The 27,232-nt window shown below is 41.9% G+C and overlaps 1 protein-coding gene across 1 annotated transcript in view; it reads left to right on the forward strand.

The window, feature by feature from the left end:
• The window catches only part of LOC123775306 (midasin-like), a 139,489-nt gene extending 125,410 nt beyond the window's left edge, over window positions 1-14,079 (forward strand). Inside the window, exons 29-33 of the mRNA XM_069311863.1 lie at window positions 82-325; window positions 503-594; window positions 5,358-5,546; window positions 5,706-5,916; window positions 12,893-14,079. Of these exons, the coding sequence (XP_069167964.1) occupies window positions 82-325; window positions 503-594; window positions 5,358-5,546; window positions 5,706-5,916; window positions 12,893-13,827 (1,671 nt within the window). The 3' untranslated portion in view covers window positions 13,828-14,079. The remainder of the gene's footprint in view (window positions 1-81; window positions 326-502; window positions 595-5,357; window positions 5,547-5,705; window positions 5,917-12,892) is intronic.
• The last annotated feature ends 13,153 nt before the right edge of the window (window positions 14,080-27,232 follow it).

Below are 27,232 nucleotides of genomic sequence, written 5' to 3' on the forward strand. Positions count from 1 at the left end.
ACTACATATGGATCCATTTGTATATATTGTACAGTACTATATATGTACATTATATATAAACATTTTCCAATTTAAAAATAGGAGCAGCCAAAAACAGATGCAGGTGGTCAGCGGGAAGAAGATGAAGAGGAAAAGCAAGAGGAACAAGGTAATATAGGTGAACAAACGGATGATCAGGAAGGTGTGGGACAGTCTGAAAGTCGTACTCGTGATGATGCACACAAAGGTGAATCCTCTGCCCTTGTTACCCAGGCATCGGCTAGTGATCAGAATGATATGAAAAAGCCTCGTAAACCTGGAGAAACTGATGAAGACAGAACACTTGGTAAGCAAAAGTAGTTGGAAAACATGAATTATATTTTGTTGTTGACATTTTGTAAGACCATGCATAAATGTAATATTTTAATTATTTTAAGTCCCCAATTATTTTATTTTTATTTTTATAATATATATATTGTAAATGTGTTTGAAGTCTGTTTTCACAATAATCATTTGACTTCAGGAAATAATGAAGAAAATGTCCAACATGGACTAATGGCGAAGGAGATGAGAAAGAGAGAAACAGAGGATGACCATCAGCACCAGGATCAGGAGGTAAGTTTAGAATAAGAGGTTACTTGACTGTGTTTATTGAGAGATGTATGCTAAACCTTTTTACTGATAACACACTGCTTATGATTCTACTGTCCCAGCCTTGCTCTTGGCGTGTGTGTACTCACCTAATTGTGCTTGCGGGGGTTGAGCTTTGGCTCTTTGGTCCCGCCTCTCAACCGTCAATCAACTGGTGTACAGATTCCCGAGTCTACTGGGCTCTATCATATCTACATTTGAAACTGTGTATGGAGTCAGCCTCCACCACATCACTTCCTAGTGCATTCCATTTACTAACTACTCTGACGCTGAAAAAGTTCTTTCTAATGTCTCTGTGGCTCATTTGGGTATTCAGCTTCCACCTGTGCCCCCTTGTTCGTGTCCCTCCAGTGTTGAATAGTTCATCCTTGTTTACCCGGTCGATTCCCCTGAGGATTTTGTAGGTTGTGATCATGTCCCCCCTTACTCTTCTGTCTTCCAGTGTCATAAGGTGCATTTCCCGCAGCCTTTCCTCATAACTCATGCCTCTTAGTTCTGGGACTAGTCTAGTAGCATACCTTTGGACTTTTTCCAGCTTCGTCTTGTGCTTGACAAGGTACGGGCTCCATGCTGGGGCCACATACTCCAGGATTGGTCTTACATATGTGGTGTACAAGATTCTGAATGATTCCTTACACAGGTTCCTGAACGCCGTTCTGATGTTAGCCAGCCTCACATATGCCGCAGACGTTATTCTCTTTATGTGGGCTTCAGGAGACAAGTTTGGTGTGATATCAACTCCTAGATCTTTCTCTCTGTCTGTTTCATTAAGTACTTCATCTCCTATTCTGTATCCTGTGTTTGGCCTCCTGTTTCCATTGCCTAGTTTCATTACTTTGCGTTTACTCGGGTTGAACTTCAACAGCCATTTGTTGGACCATTCATTCAGTCTACCCTCGGGCCTCATAGCCTGGTGGATAGCGCGCAGGACTCGTGATTCTGTGGCGCGGGTTCGATTCCCGCACGAGGCTGAAACAAATGGGTAAAGTTTCTTTCACCCTGAATGCCCCTGTTACCTAGCAGTAAATAGGTACCTGGGTGTTAGTCAGCTGTCATGGGCTGCTTCCTGGGGGTGGAGACCTGGTCGAGGACCGGGCCGCGGGGACACTAAAGCCCCGAAATCATTTCAAGATAACCTCAAGATATCTAGGTCATCTTGTAGCCTCCTACTATCATCCTCTGTTTCAATCCTCATAATTTTTGCATCGTCGGCAAACATTGAGAGGAACGAATCTATACCCTCTGGGAGATCATTTACATATGCCAGAAATAGTATAGGTCCAAGGACTGACCCCTGCGGGACTCCACTTGTAACGTCTCGCCAATCTGAGACCTCACCCCTCACACACTCGTCTCCTGTTGCTTAGGTACTCCTCTATCCACCGGAGTACCTTCCCTTTCACTCCAGCCTGCATCTCCAACTTTCGCACTAGCCTCTTGTGTGGCACTGTATCAAAGGCTTTCTGACAATCCAAAAATATGCAGTCTGCCCACCCTTCTCTTTCTTGCCTTATTTTTGTTGCTTGGTCGTAGAATTCAAGTAACCCTGTGAGGCAGGACCTGCCATCCCTGAACCCATGTTGATGCTGTGTTACAAAGTTCCTTCGCTCCAGATGCTCCACTAGTTTTTTTCACACAATCTTCTCCATCAGCTTGCATGGTATGCAGGTTAGGGACACTGGCCTGTAGTTCAGTGCCTCCTGTCTATCCCCTTTCTTGTATATCGGGACTACGTTAGCTGCTTTCCAAATATCTGGCAGTTCCCCTGTTACCAGTGATTTGTTATACACTATGGAGAGTGGTAGGCACAGTTCTCTTGCTCCTTCCTTTAGAACCCAATTGGAGATTCCATCTGGGCCTATAGCCTTTGTCACATCCAACTCTAGTAAACACTTCCTTACTTCCCCGCTGGTAATCTCAAAGTCTTCCAGTGGTTCCTGGTTAGCTATTCCTTCTCTTACCTCTGGAATTTCTTATTCAATTCCTCACACACTTCCTTGTCATTTGTAGTGAATCCTTCTGCCCCTATCCTTAATTTCATAACCTGTTCCTTTACTGTTGTTTTTCTCCTGATGTGGCTATGCAACAATTTAGGCTGAGTCTTTGCCTTGCTTGCGATGTCATTTTCGTATTGTCTTTCTGCCTCTCTTCTCATCCTGACATATTCATTCCTGGCATTCTGGTATCTTTCTCTGCTCTCCAGTGTCCTGTTATTTCTATAGTTTCTCTATGCCCTTTTACTTTGCTGCTTAGCTAGCCTACATCTCTGATTAAACCATGGGTTTCTCATTTTCATTTCTCTATTTTCCTTTTGGACTGGGACAAACTTGTTTGCTGCGTCCTTGCACTTTTGCGTGATGTAATCCATCATATCTTGGGCCGTCTTTTCCCTGAGCTCTGTTTCCCATGCTATATCTGCTAGGAATTTTCTTATCCCCTCATAGTTTCCCTTTCGGTATGCTAACCTTTTGTGTGTGTGTGTGTGTGTGTGTGTGAGGTTATTATGCTGTTGCAAAGTGCATTTGGGTCATGTAAGTGACTGTCCTGTCCAAGGCTGTATATGCATTTTCCCACTGAGGGTTTATGATGTGGTTTGGGATTTGTTCAGCTTAAACTGTTCCCTTGTTCATTGAGTCTTGTTAACATTCTCTTGTGGGATTTTACCAAACTCATTCATTTCTCTGCTTGACTCTGCAGTTTCACCATCTTCACATATGTAAATACAGGGCCACCCTCTTCCAACATGATGGGTTCCTCGTGGCCTTTTACCTTTATGGGAAGCTGTGATGGGTCAATGCTGTTTGGAGGCCAAAGGTGGGATGGCTGTGGTCCTGCTTTTTCCATTGCTCTGGTATTTTATGTGCACTATATACAGTATATGTCACCCCAAAACTTTACACTTTACACAAATTACTCTGTTTTGCTTGACTTGGTAGACTGACTCATTTGCATGTCTTTGCCTCATCCAGTTATAAGGCACAAGGAGGTCCTTGTTCTTGCTCATATCAGAGTTCAACTTTCTGGAGAAACAGAACATTGGCTATCTGAAGCTGGCTCACTGAGGTACTTCTACGCACAAGTTACATTAGCCCCTAGGAGTCTTTGGTGACCTATTGAAAACCGGAGCCAGAACCTGGCCCACCTCATAGAGGAATAGGGAGCAGGAGATTGTTAGTCATCCTCACTGAGGAATCATCCAGAAAGTAAGGGTACCAAAACAGACAACTGCAAGGTTCACAGAGGGAAAAGAAAGGAAGCGGAAAATGATCCATCCAGCAGTTAGGTCGAATCCTCCTATTTACAGCTGGATTCTGCCAGGTGGCAACACCACCGAGACCTGTTGGCTCCCCATGTCAACAAACCTCAGTCCTGTCACTGATGTCTACCTGTGCAGACTGCTCCTCATTTCTTTTCTAGATAAGTGTACCTGCTTGATATGTGCTTGATGGGGTTTTGAGAGTTGTTCTATTCCCCAAGCCCGGCCCGTGGCCAGGCTTGACTTGTGAGAGTTTGGTCCACCAGGCTGTTGCTTGGAGCGGCCCGCAAGCCCACATATCCACCACAGCCTGGTTGGTTCGGCACTCCTTGGAGAAAATGATCTATTTTTCTCTTGAAGATGGCCACGGTTGTTCTGGCAATATTTCTTATGCTCGCTGGGAGGTTATTGAACATTCGTGGACCTCTGATATTTATACAGTGTTTTCTGATTGTGCCTATGGCACCCCTGCTCTTCACTGGTTCTATTCTGCATTTTCTTCCATATCATTCACTCCAGTATGTTGTTATTTTACTGTGTATATTTACAGTATATTTTTATTGTACTTCCTCCTAGCCAAGTGACTTATCTGGCAGCAGCTGCTGTATGGATTCGTTTTCTCGTGTTCCCTGTTTGTGGCTTGGTGATCAAGTGCCCAGAGTTTTATCCCTGTAGTATTTAGGAATTTGATGTTGGAAGAGTTGGTGAAATCCGCCTGCTCTAAATTTGCTAATCCTTTACCTTCGCTTGTTCCATCTGACAGGGTTTGCCAGGCCTCTTGTGAACCTTGCTCCAAACTCCAAAATATCACAGGATTTTGGGTTTAACTGTGCGCTTCCTGGGGCTGGGGGAGCGGGGAACCCATGGATGGATCCCTGGGTGCACTTCAGCCCTGTTGGAGTTTAGTACCTCTGTAAATGTAGTATACTGGGGTTAGTATTAGTATTAACATACTAATATATGTTGACTTTCAGCTGGTTATGAAGCTTGGGTAGAGAGATCTTATGTAGTAGAGGCAGTGCCAGTAGTGGTTTTGTCTTGTTTTGAAACATGGTTGGTGAGAACTGGATCTTCTGATTTAGTGGTTTCACCATGCTGGACAGATAATGTATTGGTGTCGTTAGGTTTTTGTGAAGTTTGTCGTGTGGAAGCCGTTTCTGTACCAGTTGTAGTGAGTTCTGTAGTAGGTGTGGCTGTGGCAAAGGTGCTGCAGGAGCAGGTGGTACTGCAGTTGTAGGAGCAGGAGGAGCTGGGGGATGCAATAGTAGGTGAAGCTGTAGTTGGAGCTACCATGGCATGACCATATTTATATGAATGTACTGTATAACACTTGCCTCATAGACAGTGCAGATATTGTAGGTATATCTTGCAGCTTTCATAGGATGTTGGCTTTGAAATGACCTGTAAATTTTCAGGACTTATATTTTCCTATGCTAATACAATATAGTAATCATAAAATATTTATTTACAGAATGGTGAAAATGATCCAGAACAGAAGAATTCTGAGTATGAACATATTACCAAGGCAGAGGACCACTTTGATGCTCAGATTGTTGATGCTGGTACTCAGGAGCAGGCCAAAGAAGTACCAGCACCAGCTGATAGACAAGACAAGGAAGATAAAATGCAAGATGAAGAAATCCTAGAAACTCCAATGGAGGTGTGCAACAGAATTGTAAAATTTTCTTGCAGTCTGTTTTCAAATGGACTAATAATTTGTTTTGAATTTGGGTATCTAGTACATTTTGAACAAAATATTTATGTATCTGGACATAATTTTTAACTTTTGCAAAATATTTATAAAATTGACTGGATGCAGGTTGATGAAGAAGACAGTGGAGAGTGTCAAGAGGAAAATCAGCCAATAGTTCAGAATGGAGAGAAAAATGAAAACCATGAAAGAAGTGAGGGCAAACGTGATCCTCAGGGTGAAGGTGAAACACAAATGATGACAGAGGGAGAGATTATTCTTGAAGACATGATTCAGAGACCACCAGAAACATACTTCTACACACTTATTCCAGATGAAAGTAAGTAGAACCTGATAAGCTTGCAATAATTCCTTTCTGGGGGAGCCTCTTGGTCGCTCTCGACAACTTAAAAACAAAACATCTCGGCAACCCTCTTGGTTTCCAAAATGTTTTTTGCGGCTCTGCCTCTTTCAGCAGCTCGGGCCAGTCAGGTACCTGGGTGGTTCGGTCTTCTCTTCCGTTCTTTTCATCTGGTCTTTTTGACGTGGATCTATCACCAAATGTATGGTGATCAGGTGGCTTCATTGATGGTGACCTACCTGCGAGCTTGTCTAGGCGGCAGTATGAAGTTTCCTGGCATTCTTTTCGCCATTTTCTTTCACTTCATAGGTTGTCTTCTATTTCTGATCAGGTTTTGTCCTCTCTCTCTTGGCAGTTTCAGGACTGTCACTTGATGCCTAATACTGCCGCCTCGTATTGTGCGGCGCTGGTGGAGCCGCTTCAGTTTGCGTCTAGGGTGGATGTTACTTCAGTGCTGTTCTGTAAGCCTTCTCATGCTTTGTTTCACCTCTGGCCTGCTCATATGCTGCCTGAGCCATCCTGGTCCTTGGACAGGGTACTCTGTTTTTTCTCTTCTCCTCATTTGTAATGGCCCCTTTCGGTTCAAGTTTGTTTCTCCAAGGCTCTTTTTCTGTTGGCATTGGCCTCTGGGGGGTCGGGTGGGGAAGCTTTTTGTTCTCCTCCGGCACAGGAGTTTCTGCTCCTTCGGTCCTGGTAGTCAGTTTGTTCCATTGCAGCTGTCTCCTTCTTTTCTAGAGAAGTACGAAACGGCTGCTTTCTGGAGGGGTCCTAGGGTCATTGATGCTTGGTTGGTCAAACCGGGGGCGCATCATGTGTTGTGTCTGGTTGCGACTCTTTGCCGTTACCTGCGCGCCACAGTTTCTGTGGCCAGGGGTGTGCTTTGGGTTGATTTGGTTTCCCTTTGCTCCCTGCTCGGGTCTCATGTCGTCCACAGGGTCGTTAAGTCTAGCCAGCATGCGGTCCTTTCTCGTGTCCACGACGTTCGTAAGTTTGCTGCTTTGACTGCCGTCTTCAGCAATATGTCTTTGGTTGAGATTTGAGCGCAGGGATTTTGGTTGCTGAACGGAGTCTTGGCCGCCCATTATCTCGTAAACGTTCGTGGTCCTTGTCGTCTGTGTGTGGTTTTGGGTCGCAGGTTGCAGTCAGTTGTCTCGACTTTGAGTTGAGGAGCAAGTCACGACTGCCTCTTGGGTAAGTCCCTCTTTTCCTTATCTTTGGTCAGGTAGATCCAGAGAGCCAGAGGCTCCCTGGCACCCTCCCTCCCTCTGGTTGGCTTGCTTGCTTTTTTTTTTTTTTTTTTTCTTTTTTCTTTTTTTTTTTTTCTTCTTCTTTCTTTCTTTCTCATAGGTTTTGATGCTTAGCCTCCGAACTGGAGTTGTTGGGTAGCCAGCACAATTGGTCATGTGAGAAGGGGGGGGGGGAGCTGCACAGACAAGAGGCACGGCGGCGGAGTGGTGTGACATTTGCTTGTTTCTTTAAGTGGGGGGGAGTTCGGTCTTGGGTTGCTATTTGTCTTACCTTGTGGGAATCTGTTTTGTTATGCCTACTTTTCTGGGTGCCAACTGGTCGATGGCAGACATGGAATGCTCCCGAATACATGGGGATTTCCATAGTCCATTGCTCTCTGTGCCTCTCTGGGGGGGGGGGGCAGGTTCTGGCTCGTGGTCGCCGGTAGGCTGAACACCAATTAACTGATGCCCCATACTAATATAACACATATCAGCCTAATAGCTCCAGGGAGCTTCCAGAGCTCACCCAGAAAATGGCATTTCATTACAATCAACGCTTTTTTTTTTTTTTTTTTTCTTCTTCTTCTTCTTCTTCTTCTTCTTCTTCTTCTTCTTCTTCTTCTTCTTCTTCTTCTTCTTCTTCTTCTTCTTCTTCTTCTTCTTCTTCTTCTTCTTCTTCTTCTTCTTCTTCTTCTTCTTCTTCTTCTTCTTCTTCTTCTTCTTCTTCTTCTTCTTCTTCTTCTTCTTCTTCTTCTTCTTCTTCTTCTTCTTCTTCTTCTTCTTCTTCTTCTTCTTCTTCTTCTTCTTCTTCTTCTTCTTCTTCTTCTTCTTCTTCTTCTTCTTCTTCTTCTTCTTCTTCTTCTTCTTCTTCTTCTTCTTCTTCTTCTTCTTCTTCTTCTTCTTCTTCTTCTTCTTCTTCTTCTTCTTCTTCTTCTTCTTCTTCTTCTTCTTCTTCTTCTTCTTCTTCTTCTTCTTCTTCTTCTTCTTCTTCTTCTTCTTCTTCTTCTTCTTCTTCTTCTTCTTCTTCTTCTTCTTCTTCTTCTTCTTCTTCTTCTTCTTCTTCTTCTTCTTCTTCTTCTTCTTCTTCTTCTTCTTCTTCTTCTTCTTCTTCTTCTTCTTCTTCTTCTTCTTCTTCTTCTTCTTCTTCTTCTTCTTCTTCTTCTTCTTCTTCTTCTTCTTCTTCTTCTTCTTCTTCTTCTTCTTCTTCTTCTTCTTCTTCTTCTTCTTCTTCTTCTTCTTCTTCTTCTTCTTCTTCTTCTTCTTCTTCTTCTTCTTCTTCTTCTTCTTCTTCTTCTTCTTCTTCTTCTTCTTCTTCTTCTTCTTCTTCTTCTTCTTCTTCTTCTTCTTCTTCTTCTTCTTCTTCTTCTTCTTCTTCTTCTTCTTCTTCTTCTTCTTCTTCTTCTTCTTCTTCTTCTTCTTCTTCTTCTTCTTCTTCTTCTTCTTCTTCTTCTTCTTCTTCTTCTTCTTCTTCTTCTTCTTCTTCTTCTTCTTCTTCTTCTTCTTCTTCTTCTTCTTCTTCTTCTTCTTCTTCTTCTTCTTCTTCTTCTTCTTCTTCTTCTTCTTCTTCTTCTTCTTCTTCTTCTTCTTCTTCTTCTTCTTCTTCTTCTTCTTCTTCTTCTTCTTCTTCTTCTTCTTCTTCTTCTTCTTCTTCTTCTTCTTCTTCTTCTTCTTCTTCTTCTTCTTCTTCTTCTTCTTCTTCTTCTTCTTCTTCTTCTTCTTCTTCTTCTTCTTCTTCTTCTTCTTCTTCTTCTTCTTCTTCTTCTTCTTCTTCTTCTTCTTCTTCTTCTTCTTCTTCTTCTTCTTCTTCTTCTTCTTCTTCTTCTTCTTCTTCTTCACCACTCGATTGCATATCCAGTTTCTAACGATGTTACCTTGTCCTACCTCATTTTATTTAAAATAAACTTCCTTTTATCTGCTTTCCTTTAATCTGTTCCCCTCAAAATCTTGTACAGTACATAGATATCATATTCAGTTTCTCCTTTCGTCTATGGTTGTGAGGACGAATTCTCTCAACCTGTTCTCATAAATGAAGCCTCTCAGTTCTGGTATATATCTGGTATCAATCTCGTTTCAAACCTCTCAACTTTCTGAAGTCTGTTTATGCTTCACAAGGTGTGGGTTCCCTGCTGGAGCTGCATACTCAAGTAATATTTTCACATTCACAGTGTGTGCTTTTGAAAGCCTCTTTTTCTGGGAGGAGCCCCGTCAGCTCCCCGGATTTATCCAAACTAATATGCTAATGTCAGATTTTGGCATCAGTCATGTGTATGGAGTTCTGTGGGCCTACCAGGAACCACGAGCCAGAACCTGGCCCCCTCACAAAGGCACAAGGAGCAATGACTTGTAGAAATCCCCGTGTGGTTGGAAGCATTCTATGTCTGCCATTGACCGGGTTAGGCACCCAGAAAGGTCACTTTCTATGACCACACAGAAAGGTCTATACATCCCAAAACAAACCCCCGATTCTGGTGAAAATTGCTACAAAAAGCCGAACAAGTGGATAGAACTCCCCAAACAGAAACTAGCAAACGAGTGTGATGTCACACGTCACCGCGCCGCCATCTGCGCAGCTCCCCCCTTCCCGGGAGGGGAAAGGAAGAGCCCCTGTGCCGGGCATCCACCTCTCAGTTCTGAGGCTGATGCTATAGGCTGAGGTCGTGTGCTCTGGCTCCAGTGATTGTTTCAGCACTGTGCCTTTTGTGCGGTGTCTGTGTTCTAGGTGGTGTGCGATCCAGGAGTGATTCTTCAGTACTTTTCAGTACCGCATGTGCCTAGGGCTCCCTTCCCTAGGTGCTCTGTAAGTACTGCCCTTGGGGCTCGAGACCACCTTCCACAATATCCTTGGGTTCTGCCTCTGCTAGGCCGTTTACTGCTCAGTTTTTGGCTGCCCTATGTGTGCTGGGGTGTTTTGTTTCCCTTGTTTACCTGTGGGTAAGGGGCAGTTTGCACTGGTACAGGGTGCAGGGTACTGCGCAGCTTCTTTTTACCATTCAAAGCAGCCGGTTCTGTTCCGCCTGGGTACGCTGTCCTCTTGCAGGGTTTTCTTTTTGTTTTCCTGCCTGGTGGGGTCCTGCCTGGTTGCCCCCTGAGTACGGTTCCTGATTACTAATTTTCTTCGGTGGTACCCCCTGCTAGGTCCCCGTGAGTGTACACATCCCGGGGGTTCAGCTCTTAGCGAGTCGTTTGGTAGGTTTGGGCGCTGGTTAGCAGTACCCTGCCTGGGCTTCCTTGAGCATGTGTTTCGTCTCAGGACCCTGGGAATCCCCTAGGGGGCATGTGGGTCTGATGTATGTGCCGCTGAGTCCCCCCTTGCTTTGAGAGAGTTCGAAGGTTGCTCTGTCCTCTTGTCTCAGGGTGACTCTGATTGTTTTTGCCTCTGTCATGCTGCCTGTTAGGTCGGCGACACCTTCGACCCGGGGCCCTGCAAGTTGTTGCTTGTTTGCGACTCGGTTACCCAGTCTAGTGATGATCTTTGGGTACAGGCAGCGCAAGGGTTGCATGTTAGGTTTAGGTTGGTTGCTACGCAGGATGCCCCAAGGCTGCCACCCACCACTTTAATCTACCATCTGCCACCCACTATCTTAGTCTACCATCAGCCACCCACCACCTTAGTATACCATCAGCCACCCACCACCTTAGCCTACCATCAGCCACCCACCACCTTAGTCTACCATCTGCCACCTGCTCATTCTGCTGCCTGCACACCCACCCACTATGACAACCATCTCACTACTGCCCGCCTGCACACACTGACACCTGCCCGACCACTGCTGTCCGCCTATCCATCTACTTTGCTGCTCGCCCTGCTACTCATCCATCCACTCACTCTCACCTGCCCACCCACTCGCCCTCCACATGTTCTTCCTCTGCATGATTCTAGGGCTGGTGTTTTTGAAAGATTTTCTTTTCCGTAAACAGCCTCCCCGTCCCACTCGCCTTCTATCCATCCGGTCCCCCCACCATCCAGTCCATCCATCCATCCAGTCCCCCTCCATCCATCCAGTCCCCCTTCCACCATCCGGTCCCCCTTCCACCATCCGGTCCCCCTTCCACCATCCAGTCCCCTTCCACCATCCGGTCCCCCTTCCACCATCCAGTCCCCTTCCACCATCCAACCATCCAGTCCCCCTCCACTATCCATCCATCCAGTTTACCACACCATCCATCCATCCAGTTCACCACACCATCCATCCATCCATCCAGTTCACCACACCATCCATCCATCCATCCAGTTCACCACCATCCATCCATCCATCCATCCAGTTCACCACTCCATCCATCCATCCATCCAGTTCACCACACCATCCATCCATCCATCCAGTTCACCACTCCATCCATCCATCCATCCAGTTCACCACACCATCCATCCAGTCACACCATCCATCCAGTTCACCACACCATCCATCCAGTTCACCACACCATCCATCCATCCATCCAGTTCACCACACCATCCAATCAAGCCTGGCCTCTGGCCAGGCTTGGGAAGTAGTAGAACTCCCAGAACCCCATCAAGCAGGTTTATCCATCCAGTTCCCCACACCATACATCCATCCATCCAGTTCCCCTCACCATCCATCAATCCTGTCCCCTCACCATCCATCCATCCTGTTGTCCTCTCAAATACAATATTCAAGTGCGATCGTCACTAGGCAGGGTAAACTGAGCACGCTTCGTCCCACCCCTCGCCCAACAGAAAAGAACCATGCGCTTGTCAACTCATACATGTCTCAAGAAACTCGAATACCGAGTCAAATTTTTTTAAGAAATTGAGTTCAAGAACAGAAAAATTTGAAAATGGGGGCATTTGAAAACAGAGGTTCCACTGTATAAGTAATGGAGTTCTCCACCAACTGCTTCCTTCAGTAACATGATATATTTTCTCGATGGCATTTGTTTACCGGAGGCGTGAGGAAGTAGATTTGAGAGTCCTGTGAACCCATGGGAGTTTTAAAGCTCATACGAGAGTTTAGTACATTTGTGATTGTGTTGCGCAGTTTACAGATAAATGGTGAGGTCCCTGGTTGTGTCACATAGTTGAAGGATTAGAGGTTTTCTTGGAAGCCATCTCCATCCACAATTTTAAGAGCTAAGTCACATTTACTGGAGATACTTCAACAACCATTACTGGCACCTCCACCTTTTCTTGCCACAGCCTGTGTTCATTACAACAGCCTAAACCCATCATATTTATTGTACTATACTGATTATATTACCTGTTCTTCACTTGAGTTTGCTGTAATTGTTGCACCACAATTTCTTAATGATCCACTGTTTTGTATCGAAAGATATGCTGGCCCGGGGATCTTTTTTGACCAGCTATGAATAATCATGTCTAGTTATACTGTGCAATAATTCAATAATTCATTACCTGTGTTCATCATATGCCTTCAGATTCCAAGTACAGTTTGGTACTCATATTCTCCATGTATTCATTATATATTCATAATATATTTATTATATGCTGTATATTCATTTTTAACTCTACTGTACTACTACTCATTCACTACTCTTCATATACTACTCATTAAATTGTTTTCATCCAGTACTATTCAGTTAAAGCTTCCATAAGAAAGCACATTTTATGAATATAAATATAGTGAAGAATTGCTTTTATGTCTTGCGTACTGTGTTGAACTAATAAAACAGATAATACAAATGTAAATGTTTTACTACATTCTGATAGTGCCATACTAATGACTATACTTTAATTTTATTTGATCTTGTAGATGAAGAAGAGGAAAAAGTTATTGCCAAGTTTGATGAAAATGTTGAAGAAACAAGGCAGCAAATAGAAGTTGTACGCAGTCAAAATGAGGATGATGGCACATCATGGGCACAACAAGAAGCACGTGTGGCTCCTATAGCAATGCATTTGTGTGAACAGTTAAGGCTTATCCTAGAACCTACGCAAGCAGCCAGATTACGTGGTGATTATAGAACAGGGAAAAGACTGAATATGAGAAAAGTGATACCATATATAGCTTCACAGTTTCGAAAGGACAAGATCTGGCTTCGCCGAACACAACCTAGCAAGAGAACTTACCAGATTTTGGTGGCTGTTGATGATTCTGAATCCATGGCAGAAGCTCGTGCAGGCAGCCTTGCTATAGAATGTGTAGCCCTTGTGACTCGTGCTCTCACGCTGCTGGAGGCAGGACAACTTGGGGTCATTAGCTTTGGGGCAACCACTCGCATTCTTCATCCTCTTGACGAGCCATTCAGTGAAGCATCTGGTAGCCGAGTTCTTGCCAACCTTAAGTTTGATCAGAAAGTCACTAATTTTGGTCGTATGCTCGAGGATAGTGTAGCATTGATGAATGGATCCCGTGTTACCGGTAGTCATAGCAATCCTGATACTGCTCAGTTGTTACTTATCCTGAGTGATGGTCAGACACAAACAAGATCAGAGACTGTTAAAGCTGCTGTTAGAGCAGCCCGAGCGTCCAGAATATTTATAGTGTTTCTAGTCTTGGACGCAAAAGACAACAAGTATTCGTTTTATGATGTACTAGTATATGAAAAGTCCTCGATGCGACCATTAGTCGAGTCATTTCCCTTTCCATTTTTCATGGTCGTACGGGACATAGATACACTCCCTAATGCACTAGCTACTGCTCTCCGGCAGTGGTTTGAATTAATAACTGCTGATGCAAGTCACTAGTTAGTTAATAATAAGAAAGATTAGATATTAGTGTGTTAAGAATGTGTTAAATTAACTATAAACATTCATTTTGTTTAAGACTGCCTATTTTTTAGTAAACTGAGCCACTAAATAGAGGTTTTATTTTATATTATACGATATATTTACTTAATTTTTTTTAATTAATTTCAGTAACTCAGATTACTGAAAACTAGAACACACCACAATACTGTATTGTACTTGTTTTGTTAACAAATAAAAAATTGAAATAAATTGTGGCAACTACTTTTCCTAACTTGTGTTTGTTTTATGGTCTTTGCTAAGTGTATGCAGCACTTTCCTCGGAGATTGCTCTTGGGTTGAGAGTTGCAGCAGCAGGTTTGTGTGAATAATTGTACTTGATGTAATAACTCTCCTTATATAGGTGCAATTGTATTCAGCTACATTTCCACACTTCAGTCACAGCAGATAAGGTTTTATGCCATGCAAAGCAACAGCATTATGCTTCAGAAATGTATTGGATATCTATAGAACTTTTTATATCAATAATGAAACTACAAAGATGTATATGGTGTTGCAAGGAAGATTCCTCATTACAGTCGTGTAATGATAAATAGCCACCGATAGATAAATGCAGTGCGCTTCATTGCAAACAATATCCTTTTAAATTCTACAATTCAGTTGATGCAATTACACTTTATTTTAAGCAGAGCATTTATTCATTTTATTTCACTATTAAAGGGTGGGGCCCACTTCAGTAAATTTTAAGTTTAAACCATTACCAGTTGTTCCATATTTCTGTAATAGGTTCCCAGAGCTTGTACACTGCTACCCCAGTTAAAACACTACTAAAAAATGTTTAGTATGACTGAATATTGCGCAAAGCCAAATATTATCCAAAATACCACCTCTCTGGCTCTGTTGTTAATCAGCCTGGAATCATGGCTGCTGCTGTGGTTACAAGAGTGCAACAAACATTAAATAATGATGTAAGATGACCTAGTCTTTAACCCTTAATGTACTGTTGGAGTCTGCACTGTGCGTATTTTATGTGCACAAAAGCATTTGTTCATAAAAAAAAAGTCAGAAAAATGAAAAAATCAGTTACATAGAACCCAGGAATCACATATATAGCAAAAAGTTTACTGGCTGTGGTTCACTATCCTGGATTTTCCACTTGGAATTACGGGCGTTTTGCTTAACCGCTTGTCGGATCACGACGTAAATTTACGGACCGTGTTATATTGGGTATTTACTACTCGATCGACTTGGGGTTTGTATGAATATGTTTGCCATTAAATTTTAGTTTTCTCTAATAGGCACTGTGCCTATTTGAGAAAACGGCAATGTATTGTAACTTAGAGGAGAGACTATTGAGTTGGTGACACAACGAGGGTAATCGCCCACTCCACACACTCTTGTGTTGGCCGCGATCATAATTCTACATTTATATGCATATGTCTGTAGAGAATTTTATTCCGAACACTATACAAAAAAAAAACGGAGTGAATCAAGTATAAACTTGAAAAAACATGAGCAAAGTAAAAACTTTTTACGCTCACGGGTGCAAACACGCATAAGATTCGCGTAAGATTTTATTCGCCGCAAATTTATTTGACACTCTGTTGGCCAATTCTACCCATGTTCTTATAGAACTTTCTATTGCGAACACATTGCTATAAAAATGAAATACGTAGCTTGAGAAATAATGTCATGACAGTGAAATAAGTATAAGCTTTCAAAGCGCTGCATCACAACAGTGTCGTCGCTGCTGAAAACACGGCTAACGCTTCGCCCAGTTCCCACACTCTTGCGGAACATAATTAGACATTGATAGGCATATGTCTGGGTGGGGAATTTTATTGCGAGTTCAGTGATATCAAAATAAGCGCTGTAGGATGAGTGTGAGGCTGGCAACAAACGAGTGAGTATGAACATTTACTTCCTGTTTGGGTGTCACGGCGAGTCATCTTCGTGTTTATTTACTTCGTGGTGGGATAGCAAATGCTTTGGTGACATTTTATGCATATGATCTTGTAAAGAATTTTGTTGCCAACGCATTGATACCAAAATGAAAAACATAGCTCGAGAATTGATGTTAGGAGCGTAAAAAGATTATACACTTTTTTGTGTTTACGCTTGAGCGCGCAGAACGCCGCGCGCACAAGGCACTTTTTTTTCCGCGAGTGCCGTGCGCACTAAAGTGTTAAGCTGTAGTGGCCTGGTGAAGTTTTATAAGTAATTTAAAAAAAGAAGGCACCAAGCCAGGAAGGCTATATAGCACCATCAAATGTGCAGGATATTCATAGGGAGCTAAATATCACTAAGGATGCCAGTACTAGGAGGTGGTGTTGATTTAGGAGCGGCAATGATCGAGGGATCAGATGTGCCCTGGCAGCCCGATACTGGGAAATAGCAGAGAGGAATGGAGTTCCTACAGTCTCTTCCTGCCACAGTCCTTACAATCTCATCAGGCCAAATACTTTACAGTTTTCAGTCCACAGACATGACAGATGAAGCGGAAGGTATGGTGAAGGATGTCATGACGGACATCTTCGTCTCTCACACCTGCCCCGTCAAGGAGAACGGGAACCGTTTGGCGAGGAACATTCAGTCTACGAACCGCATTCTGTAGTCTGACGTGAGCGCTATGAAATCGTGGACATTGAAGATGGTGTTCCACTGTATCCTCCTGGGTCGGACACCACTGGTAGTATGGGGGAAATCTGCCAGCTGTAGACGATGGAGACGTGCAGCCAGGCAGGTGTGCCCAATCCGGAGACTAGTGATGGCAGTGTCGAGGAGTTGAGAATGGTGACGAGTCCATGGACGCGGAAAGGAGTCCTCCCGGAGACCCGCCAGAGAGAAGGACCTGAATGCTGGCGCCATCACTGCCTCCCAACTGACAAGGCAAGCCGCCCAAAGTTACTGGAGAATTTCGGAAAGGTCCAGAGGAACGTATGTAGAGTCCTGGAGACCAGGACTCTCCATACACCTAGAATCTAGACACCTAGAATCCTAGAATTTGCAGGATTAAATGAAGAAAGTATTGATATAAGCAGTATACACAAGTTAGCAAAATTAGACATTATTGTGAACTATCATGTTGAAATAATCAGCAAATTGAGAGAAAGTAATGACCACTTAAGTAGCAAAGTATTAGATCATGAAGGATTAGTGAAAGACTTCAAAAATATGTGGAAAGTTAATTGCAAAGTCATGGAAGAGGAAAATAAACTCTTGAAGTTAAGCTTTGGATTTTTCATGGATATGATACCAACATCATATTGCAGATACCAATTTGTTAAAGCAAATTTAAACAAATTACTACGACAGGTTAGGTAAGGGAATCCAATGGGAAAAACAGATTTTGTCAGTACAGGTGGAGGAAGTTACACAAGGAATAAAATAGTGCAAGGATATGCAACTCAGCTATGCACAAGTGGCCAAGGTGAAGGTAAAATAGAAGCAGTAAAGGAAGCCAAAATCTGCAGCAACCAGGATAGAAGAAATATTAGGCTGGAAGTCGGAAAGGAAATGGCATTAAACCCAAAATTGGAACAAAACACAATTGATCGAAGTAAGTCTCAAATAATTTTTGGATACAAAGAAAAGGAGATAACATCTAGGTCAGAAAGAGCTGTAGAAGAAGAGAAAGTAGTAGATCAAATTGTTGAGCTAGTGGAAGGTCTTGCATACAACCAAAGAGAATGTCTGCAACTACAGGAGAATTGGCAGATCCTAAAAAGGAAAAGATCGACCCTTGAGGATCACCCTGAATGGTTCTAAACTGATGGAAGAAGCTGAAATTGAACTTCGTCGAGGCAAAATGTCTAAATGAGAGCAGGACCGAAGAAATCAATTCTTTTCTTGGGAGAGCCCCTACGGCTCCCCGGAGCTATCCAAGCTGATACGTATATCCCTAACCTTTGGCACCACACCATCTGGTCACCACTTGGTCCGAGAGACATCTCCCGTCACGCAGGGTGCAGTCGCGCCTCCACAGATCTCCAGTATCATCTCTTGATACTGGTAATGGCTCAAAAGGGCCACCACTTACGGGCTATTCATGCCCGTGCCACCTCTTGGGTGGCTTAATCTTCATCAATCAATCAATTTGGCACCAGTCAGTGTAGATGGAGTTCTCGGCCTACCGGGGACCACGAGCCAAAACCTGGCCCCCTTCAGAGAGGCACGAGGAGCAATGGCCAATAGAAATGCACATGTGATTTGGAGCATTTTATATCTGCCATCGACTGGGACAGGCAACCAGGGAGGTAAGCGCCTCAAAACAAACTCCTATTTTGGTTAAAACAACGAAAATAGCCAAACGAGTAGACAGAACTCTCCAAATGAAAATGGGCAATCAAGCATGACGTTACACGAGCCGTGCCGCTTATCTGCACGGCTCGTGCAGATAAGCTTATCTTATCAGATAAGCTCGCTTATCTTATCTCTTCCCCCCCCCCCCCCCCGCCAGCGATCCAACCACTAGTTTGAGATATATACAAGAGTTGTTACATACTTGTACAGTCACTAGTACGCGTAGCGTTTCGGGCAGGTCCCTAGAATACGATCCCCGCCGCGAAGAATCGTTGTTACAACCAAGTACACATTTTACTGTTGCGTTAAACAGAGGCTACAGTTAAGGATTTGCGCCCAGTAAATCCTCCCCGGCCAGGATACGAACCCATGACAAAGCGCTCGCGGAACGCCAGGCGAGTGTCTTACCACTGCACCACAGAGACTAAGTGTTCTTATGTTCTTATGAAAAGTTCTTATGCTGATGTGATTAGGTTCAGTTCGGTGGCTCCAGCTCTAGTTTCTCTTGCTGTGCTGACCATATAAGTGTCATACATATGCCCATATAAGAACAATACATATGCCCATTGAGGTACCATACAAAAGCTCTTATAAGTAACATACATATGCCCAAAAAGGTACCATACTTATGCCCTTATAAGAACAATACATATGTTCTTATAAGTATCATACATATACCCTTATAACTACCATACATATGCCCTTATAAGTACCATAAATGCCCATATAAGTACCATTCATATGCCAATATAGGTACCATACAAATGCCTTTATAAGTAGCATACATATGCCCATATACGCACCATGCATAGTAGTCTCTAAATACATGAGGAATATTGATATAATGTTATTTTGATTATCCATTTATTATTTAGCTCATTTTGATTATTATTACATTTTTAAAACTCATTTTCCTTAGTAATTTGTTGAGAAAACACGATGATAGGTTTGATATTTGAGGTGGCTGTATCTCAGTAAATATGGCTGTATAGGCGTTAATATTTAAAATTAGCAAAGAAAGACTTAACAGAAAGAAAAGTAAATTGCTGTGGTAAACACAATGGTACCATTTTCAAAACGATTCTATGGCTGGTTTTGATTTTGAGTTTTGTGAAAAATGACGATTTCGCCAGGGCTCGGATTCTTTGCAGGCGGCGGGCTGTATGTACCCCATCTTTGTCTTCGTCCGCTGGTCAAGTTTTTATTACTTGATTTAATCATTGTCTATCTTCTATATCTATAAAATACGGATGACTGTCTGTGTAAGGTAAAAGGTACGTAAGTACCATAGAGGTACGTAAGTACATAAGTACCAAACACATACCCATAAAGGTACCATACTCAATCCCATATAAGTGTCATACATATGCCCATATAAGAACAATACATATGCCCATTGAGGTACCATACAAAAGCTCTTATAAGTAACATACATATGCCCAAAAAGGTACCATACTTATGCCCTTATAAGAACAATACATATGTTCTTATAAGTATCATACATATACCCTTATAACTACCATACATATGCCCTTATAAGTACCATAAATGCCCATATAAGTACCATTCATATGCCAATATAGGTACCATACAAATGCCTTTATAAGTAGCATACATATGCCCATATACGCACCATGCATAGTAGTCTCTAAATACATGAGGAATATTGATATAATGTTATTTTGATTATCCATTTATTATTTAGCTCATTTTGATTATTATTACATTTTTAAAACTCATTTTCCTTAGTAATTTGTTGAGAAAACACGATGATAGGTTTGATATTTGAGGTGGCTGTATCTCAGTAAATATGGCTGTATAGGCGTTAATATTTAAAATTAGCAAAGAAAGACTTAACAGAAAGAAAAGTAAATTGCTGTGGTAAACACAATGGTACCATTTTCAAAACGATTCTATGGCTGGTTTTGATTTTGAGTTTTGTGAAAAATGACGATTTCGCCAGGGCTCGGATTCTTTGCAGGCGGCGGGCTGTATGTACCCCATCTTTGTCTTCGTCCGCTGGTCAAGTTTTTATTACTTGATTTAATCATTGTCTATCTTCTATATCTATAAAATACGGATGACTGTCTGTGTAAGGTAAAAGGTACGTAAGTACCATAGAGGTACGTAAGTACATAAGTACCAAACACATACCCATAAAGGTACCATACTCAATCCCATATAAGTGTCATACATATGCCCATATAAGAACAATACATATGCCCATTGAGGTACCATACAAAAGCTCTTATAAGTAACATACATATGCCCAAAAAGGTACCATACTTATGCCCTTATAAGAACAATACATATGTTCTTATAAGTATCATACATATACCCTTATAACTACCATACATATGCCCTTATAAGTACCATAAATGCCCATATAAGTACCATTCATATGCCAATATAGGTACCATACAAATGCCTTTATAAGTAGCATACATATGCCCATATACGCACCATGCATAGTAGTCTCTAAATACATGAGGAATATTGATATAATGTTATTTTGATTATCCATTTATTATTTAGCTCATTTTGATTATTATTACATTTTTTAAAACTCATTTTCCTTAGTAATTTGTTGAGAAAACACGATGATAGGTTTGATATTTGAGGTGGCTGTATCTCAGTAAATATGGCTGTATAGGCGTTAATATTTAAAATTAGCAAAGAAAGACTTAACAGAAAGAAAAGTAAATTGCTGTGGTAAACACAATGGTACCATTTTCAAAACGATTCTATGGCTGGTTTTGATTTTGAGTTTTGTGAAAAATGACGATTTCGCCAGGGCTCGGATTCTTTGCAGGCGGCGGGCTGTATGTACCCCATCTTTGTCTTCGTCCGCTGGTCAAGTTTTTATTACTTGATTTAATCATTGTCTATCTTCTATATCTATAAAATACGGATGACTGTCTGTGTAAGGTAAAAGGTACGTAAGTACCATAGAGGTACGTAAGTACATAAGTACCAAACACATACCCATAAAGGTACCATACTCAATCCCATATAAGTGTCATACATATGCCCATATAAGAACAATACATATGCCCATTGAGGTACCATACAAAAGCTCTTATAAGTAACATACATATGCCCAAAAAGGTACCATACTTATGCCCTTATAAGAACAATACATATGTTCTTATAAGTATCATACATATACCCTTATAACTACCATACATATGCCCTTATAAGTACCATAAATGCCCATATAAGTACCATTCATATGCCAATATAGGTACCATACAAATGCCTTTATAAGTAGCATACATATGCCCATATACGCACCATGCATAGTAGTCTCTAAATACATGAGGAATATTGATATAATGTTATTTTGATTATCCATTTATTATTTAGCTCATTTTGATTATTATTACATTTTTTAAAACTCATTTTCCTTAGTAATTTGTTGAGAAAACACGATGATAGGTTTGATATTTGAGGTGGCTGTATCTCAGTAAATATGGCTGTATAGGCGTTAATATTTAAAATTAGCAAAGAAAGACTTAACAGAAAGAAAAGTAAATTGCTGTGGTAAACACAATGGTACCATTTTCAAAACGATTCTATGGCTGGTTTTGATTTTGAGTTTTGTGAAAAATGACGATTTCGCCAGGGCTCGGATTCTTTGCAGGCGGCGGGCTGTATGTACCCCATCTTTGTCTTCGTCCGCTGGTCAAGTTTTTATTACTTGATTTAATCATTGTCTATCTTCTATATCTATAAAATACGGATGACTGTCTGTGTAAGGTAAAAGGTACGTAAGTACCATAGAGGTACGTAAGTACATAAGTACCAAACACATACCCATAAAGGTACCATACTCAATCCCATATAAGTGTCATACATATGCCCATATAAGAACAATACATATGCCCATTGAGGTACCATACAAAAGCTCTTATAAGTAACATACATATGCCCAAAAAGGTACCATACTTATGCCCTTATAAGAACAATACATATGTTCTTATAAGTATCATACATATACCCTTATAACTACCATACATATGCCCTTATAAGTACCATAAATGCCCATATAAGTACCATTCATATGCCAATATAGGTACCATACAAATGCCTTTATAAGTAGCATACATATGCCCATATACGCACCATGCATAGTAGTCTCTAAATACATGAGGAATATTGATATAATGTTATTTTGATTATCCATTTATTATTTAGCTCATTTTGATTATTATTACATTTTTTAAAACTCATTTTCCTTAGTAATTTGTTGAGAAAACACGATGATAGGTTTGATATTTGAGGTGGCTGTATCTCAGTAAATATGGCTGTATAGGCGTTAATATTTAAAATTAGCAAAGAAAGACTTAACAGAAAGAAAAGTAAATTGCTGTGGTAAACACAATGGTACCATTTTCAAAACGATTCTATGGCTGGTTTTGATTTTGAGTTTTGTGAAAAATGACGATTTCGCCAGGGCTCGGATTCTTTGCAGGCGGCGGGCTGTATGTACCCCATCTTTGTCTTCGTCCGCTGGTCAAGTTTTTATTACTTGATTTAATCATTGTCTATCTTCTATATCTATAAAATACGGATGACTGTCTGTGTAAGGTAAAAGGTACGTAAGTACCATAGAGGTACGTAAGTACATAAGTACCAAACACATACCCATAAAGGTACCATACTCAATCCCATATAAGTGTCATACATATGCCCATATAAGAACAATACATATGCCCATTGAGGTACCATACAAAAGCTCTTATAAGTAACATACATATGCCCAAAAAGGTACCATACTTATGCCCTTATAAGAACAATACATATGTTCTTATAAGTATCATACATATACCCTTATAACTACCATACATATGCCCTTATAAGTACCATAAATGCCCATATAAGTACCATTCATATGCCAATATAGGTACCATACAAATGCCTTTATAAGTAGCATACATATGCCCATATACGCACCATGCATAGTAGTCTCTAAATACATGAGGAATATTGATATAATGTTATTTTGATTATCCATTTATTATTTAGCTCATTTTGATTATTATTACATTTTTTAAAACTCATTTTCCTTAGTAATTTGTTGAGAAAACACGATGATAGGTTTGATATTTGAGGTGGCTGTATCTCAGTAAATATGGCTGTATAGGCGTTAATATTTAAAATTAGCAAAGAAAGACTTAACAGAAAGAAAAGTAAATTGCTGTGGTAAACACAATGGTACCATTTTCAAAACGATTCTATGGCTGGTTTTGATTTTGAGTTTTGTGAAAAATGACGATTTCGCCAGGGCTCGGATTCTTTGCAGGCGGCGGGCTGTATGTACCCCATCTTTGTCTTCGTCCGCTGGTCAAGTTTTTATTACTTGATTTAATCATTGTCTATCTTCTATATCTATAAAATACGGATGACTGTCTGTGTAAGGTAAAAGGTACGTAAGTACCATAGAGGTACGTAAGTACATAAGTACCAAACACATACCCATAAAGGTACCATACTCAATCCCATATAAGTGTCATACATATGCCCATATAAGAACAATACATATGCCCATTGAGGTACCATACAAAAGCTCTTATAAGTAACATACATATGCCCAAAAAGGTACCATACTTATGCCCTTATAAGAACAATACATATGTTCTTATAAGTATCATACATATACCCTTATAACTACCATACATATGCCCTTATAAGTACCATAAATGCCCATATAAGTACCATTCATATGCCAATATAGGTACCATACAAATGCCTTTATAAGTAGCATACATATGCCCATATACGCACCATGCATAGTAGTCTCTAAATACATGAGGAATATTGATATAATGTTATTTTGATTATCCATTTATTATTTAGCTCATTTTGATTATTATTACATTTTTTAAAACTCATTTTCCTTAGTAATTTGTTGAGAAAACACGATGATAGGTTTGATATTTGAGGTGGCTGTATCTCAGTAAATATGGCTGTATAGGCGTTAATATTTAAAATTAGCAAAGAAAGACTTAACAGAAAGAAAAGTAAATTGCTGTGGTAAACACAATGGTACCATTTTCAAAACGATTCTATGGCTGGTTTTGATTTTGAGTTTTGTGAAAAATGACGATTTCGCCAGGGCTCGGATTCTTTGCAGGCGGCGGGCTGTATGTACCCCATCTTTGTCTTCGTCCGCTGGTCAAGTTTTTATTACTTGATTTAATCATTGTCTATCTTCTATATCTATAAAATACGGATGACTGTCTGTGTAAGGTAAAAGGTACGTAAGTACCATAGAGGTACGTAAGTACATAAGTACCAAACACATACCCATAAAGGTACCATACTCAATCCCATATAAGTGTCATACATATGCCCATATAAGAACAATACATATGCCCATTGAGGTACCATACAAAAGCTCTTATAAGTAACATACATATGCCCAAAAAGGTACCATACTTATGCCCTTATAAGAACAATACATATGTTCTTATAAGTATCATACATATACCCTTATAACTACCATACATATGCCCTTATAAGTACCATAAATGCCCATATAAGTACCATTCATATGCCAATATAGGTACCATACAAATGCCTATATTAGTAGCATACTTAGTAGCATGATACTAGGAACCGCACCTCAGCAAGGGCAGTAACCTAGGGTAAATCGAGGGAAGAGAGAAACCTCCATAGCTGGGACGGGGCCCGACCACCGAAATGGGAGGGGGACGTAGCAATAGTCAGAGTGGGGGGGCGGGGAAGAAAGAGATGCCTTTTTACCCACTGGGGAGGAAGAAGGAGAGGAGCCAGGCTTACGTTTCTGACTCAAAGAGACAGGTGTACCAGCAACAACATACTGGGTGACAGACTCAATGGTCTCAGCATGAGAAGAAGAACGGGAGTGAACAACATGAAGATTGCTGGATGATGGACATCAGCCTGGACAGACAAGCAGCGTGGAGGGCCAAGAGATTGTAGGGAAGGTCACGAAGAAGGATTGGGGGGAGAAGGAACAGAAGACACAGGAGACATGGCGGCCAGGGTAAGAAGTGGGGATGAACTCCAGAAGGAGAATCAGGAGGGAGACCTTCTGAGACAGAACGCAAAGGAACAGGGAGGAGGTGGTAGGCGTGTCTGGGTCCAAGGCCTGGAAACGATTGTGGGACTGAGGAAGGTGGGAAGGACGAGGAGAGGTAGAACGCAACACGCGAGCATAAGATACACCGGTGAAAGGGTGGAGACACAGACTTCGCAGTCTGGCTTCAGGAAGTCAGACAATTCCAGTATTTCAAGTTCAGGACTGCTTCCTCAAGCTTGTAATGGATACACGTGCGGGAGAATGTAGGGTGGGCGTCACCACAATTGAGGCAGTGAGCCTGAGGAGATGAGCAATCTGTCTTAGAGTGGTTATCGTCCACACACATGGGGAATAAAGAAACAAGACTTGTGCATTTGAAGGCACCGTGCCCGAACTTCCAGCACTTATTACAATGTCTAGAAGAGGGGATGTACCTACTATCAAAGGTGATTTACACAACTCAAAGGGATTAATGGCGGCGACCATGAGGGGGTCGAGTGAACGTGTCCACCTGGAGGACACGATAGCCTTGGGCTTTGAGGATATGTTTAATATCCTCATGGCAGTCTTTTAGGTCCCTAACACCAGTTGCAACATGGTGGGGAGGAGAACAGTGCCAACACTGGCATTTAACCGAGGGTTTTTGGAGACCCGAATAGGGGTCTCCCCAATGTAGGACAATGCGGCTAAGCTGAATCCGGTGAAGGAACAGCGACGATATGTGTATCTAAACGGGTGGGGTTAAAAATAACAGAGGCATCCACCGAATCAACAAGGTGTTTATGGAGTGAGAAATCATCAGGAGGTGTAGAATCCAGAGGGAGGAGATCAAAAGTATTTAGCCCATGAAGCAGGACCAAACAAGGCTTGGTACTTATTAGTATGGGAAGGGATTGTGCGAGTGCGGCCGTGGCAGGGACGGCATTGAGAACCCCCAAGAGAAAGAGGGGTTAAAAGGTGCAGTAGTCACAATGAGAGACTGAACTGCACCAGGGGACGAGGTGGTCACCACTGGCGGCGTATGGCTCGACCCATCCACAAAGGAGGGAGGGGAGCCGGGGGAAGTAGTCAGGAGCGTCAAAGGAGCAGCTTGGTCTGGGCCCAATGTAGCGGGGCCTACAGAGTCCAGTCTTCCAACACAGTCCGACTCGGGGGCTTGGTCGCCCACCCTACGAGCCTGAGAAGTCATAAGAGGAACAGTATTCAGAGACATGAAAACGAGAGGTAATACTTTCATTCACGAATGCGACCCCGTACCCACCACGGAGCCACAATTAGAGGACATAACACACAACAAGAGACATGTTGCCAGTCTTGCCGGGGCCCCCAGGGGTGCGTCGTGAGTATACGCCCCACAAACGCCACATTAAGAACCCTCAGTCCGTCAAGATCGGATTCAGCGACAGAAGGAGGATTGAAATTAAAAGGGTCCCCTCGCTCGAGATGTTGGGTACTACAGTTCTACGGGTGAGAGAGTATGCCTCCCCAAACACCTGGGCATCAAAACAGAAGTAGTCTGAAAGAATAATCAAGACTGGCAAAAGGTCAGCAGGAAATGACAATTAGAAAGAGGAAGAGGGGGGGAAGAAAAATGAAATACAAGGAAAAGGAAAGTTCTGACAAAATTGTTAAAGACAGCAGCAGGAGCATAAGGCTTCGAAAGGACAGAGGATTGACCCATGGAGCATTACACTCCGGCAGCTGCTTACCAAGCCCCCTCACGATGCCAACGGGCCAGAAAGGGAGGGGGTATCTGGAATGAACTTACCCAGTACTGTACCTTGCGGATTTTCTTCCAGATCTGAGGGGCCCCTGGAATGAAATTAAACAACTCGGAATTTCTTCTAAATATAGTTAACAATTGACAAGGTCTCTAGTGTTAAATGATAGCCCTTCCTAGAATGGCTGGCGCTTCTGAATAAAATGGGGCACATTAAATCCTCTCCAGACAATTGGAGCATTGGGACAATTGCTCTCAAGTGTCTGGTGCAGTGTAATGGTTAAATCAATATAACACAAATGTTTAAATCTTTATTC

This window comes from Procambarus clarkii, chromosome 70 (assembly GCF_040958095.1).
Source record: "Procambarus clarkii isolate CNS0578487 chromosome 70, FALCON_Pclarkii_2.0, whole genome shotgun sequence".
Lineage (NCBI taxonomy): Eukaryota > Metazoa > Arthropoda > Malacostraca > Decapoda > Cambaridae > Procambarus > Procambarus clarkii.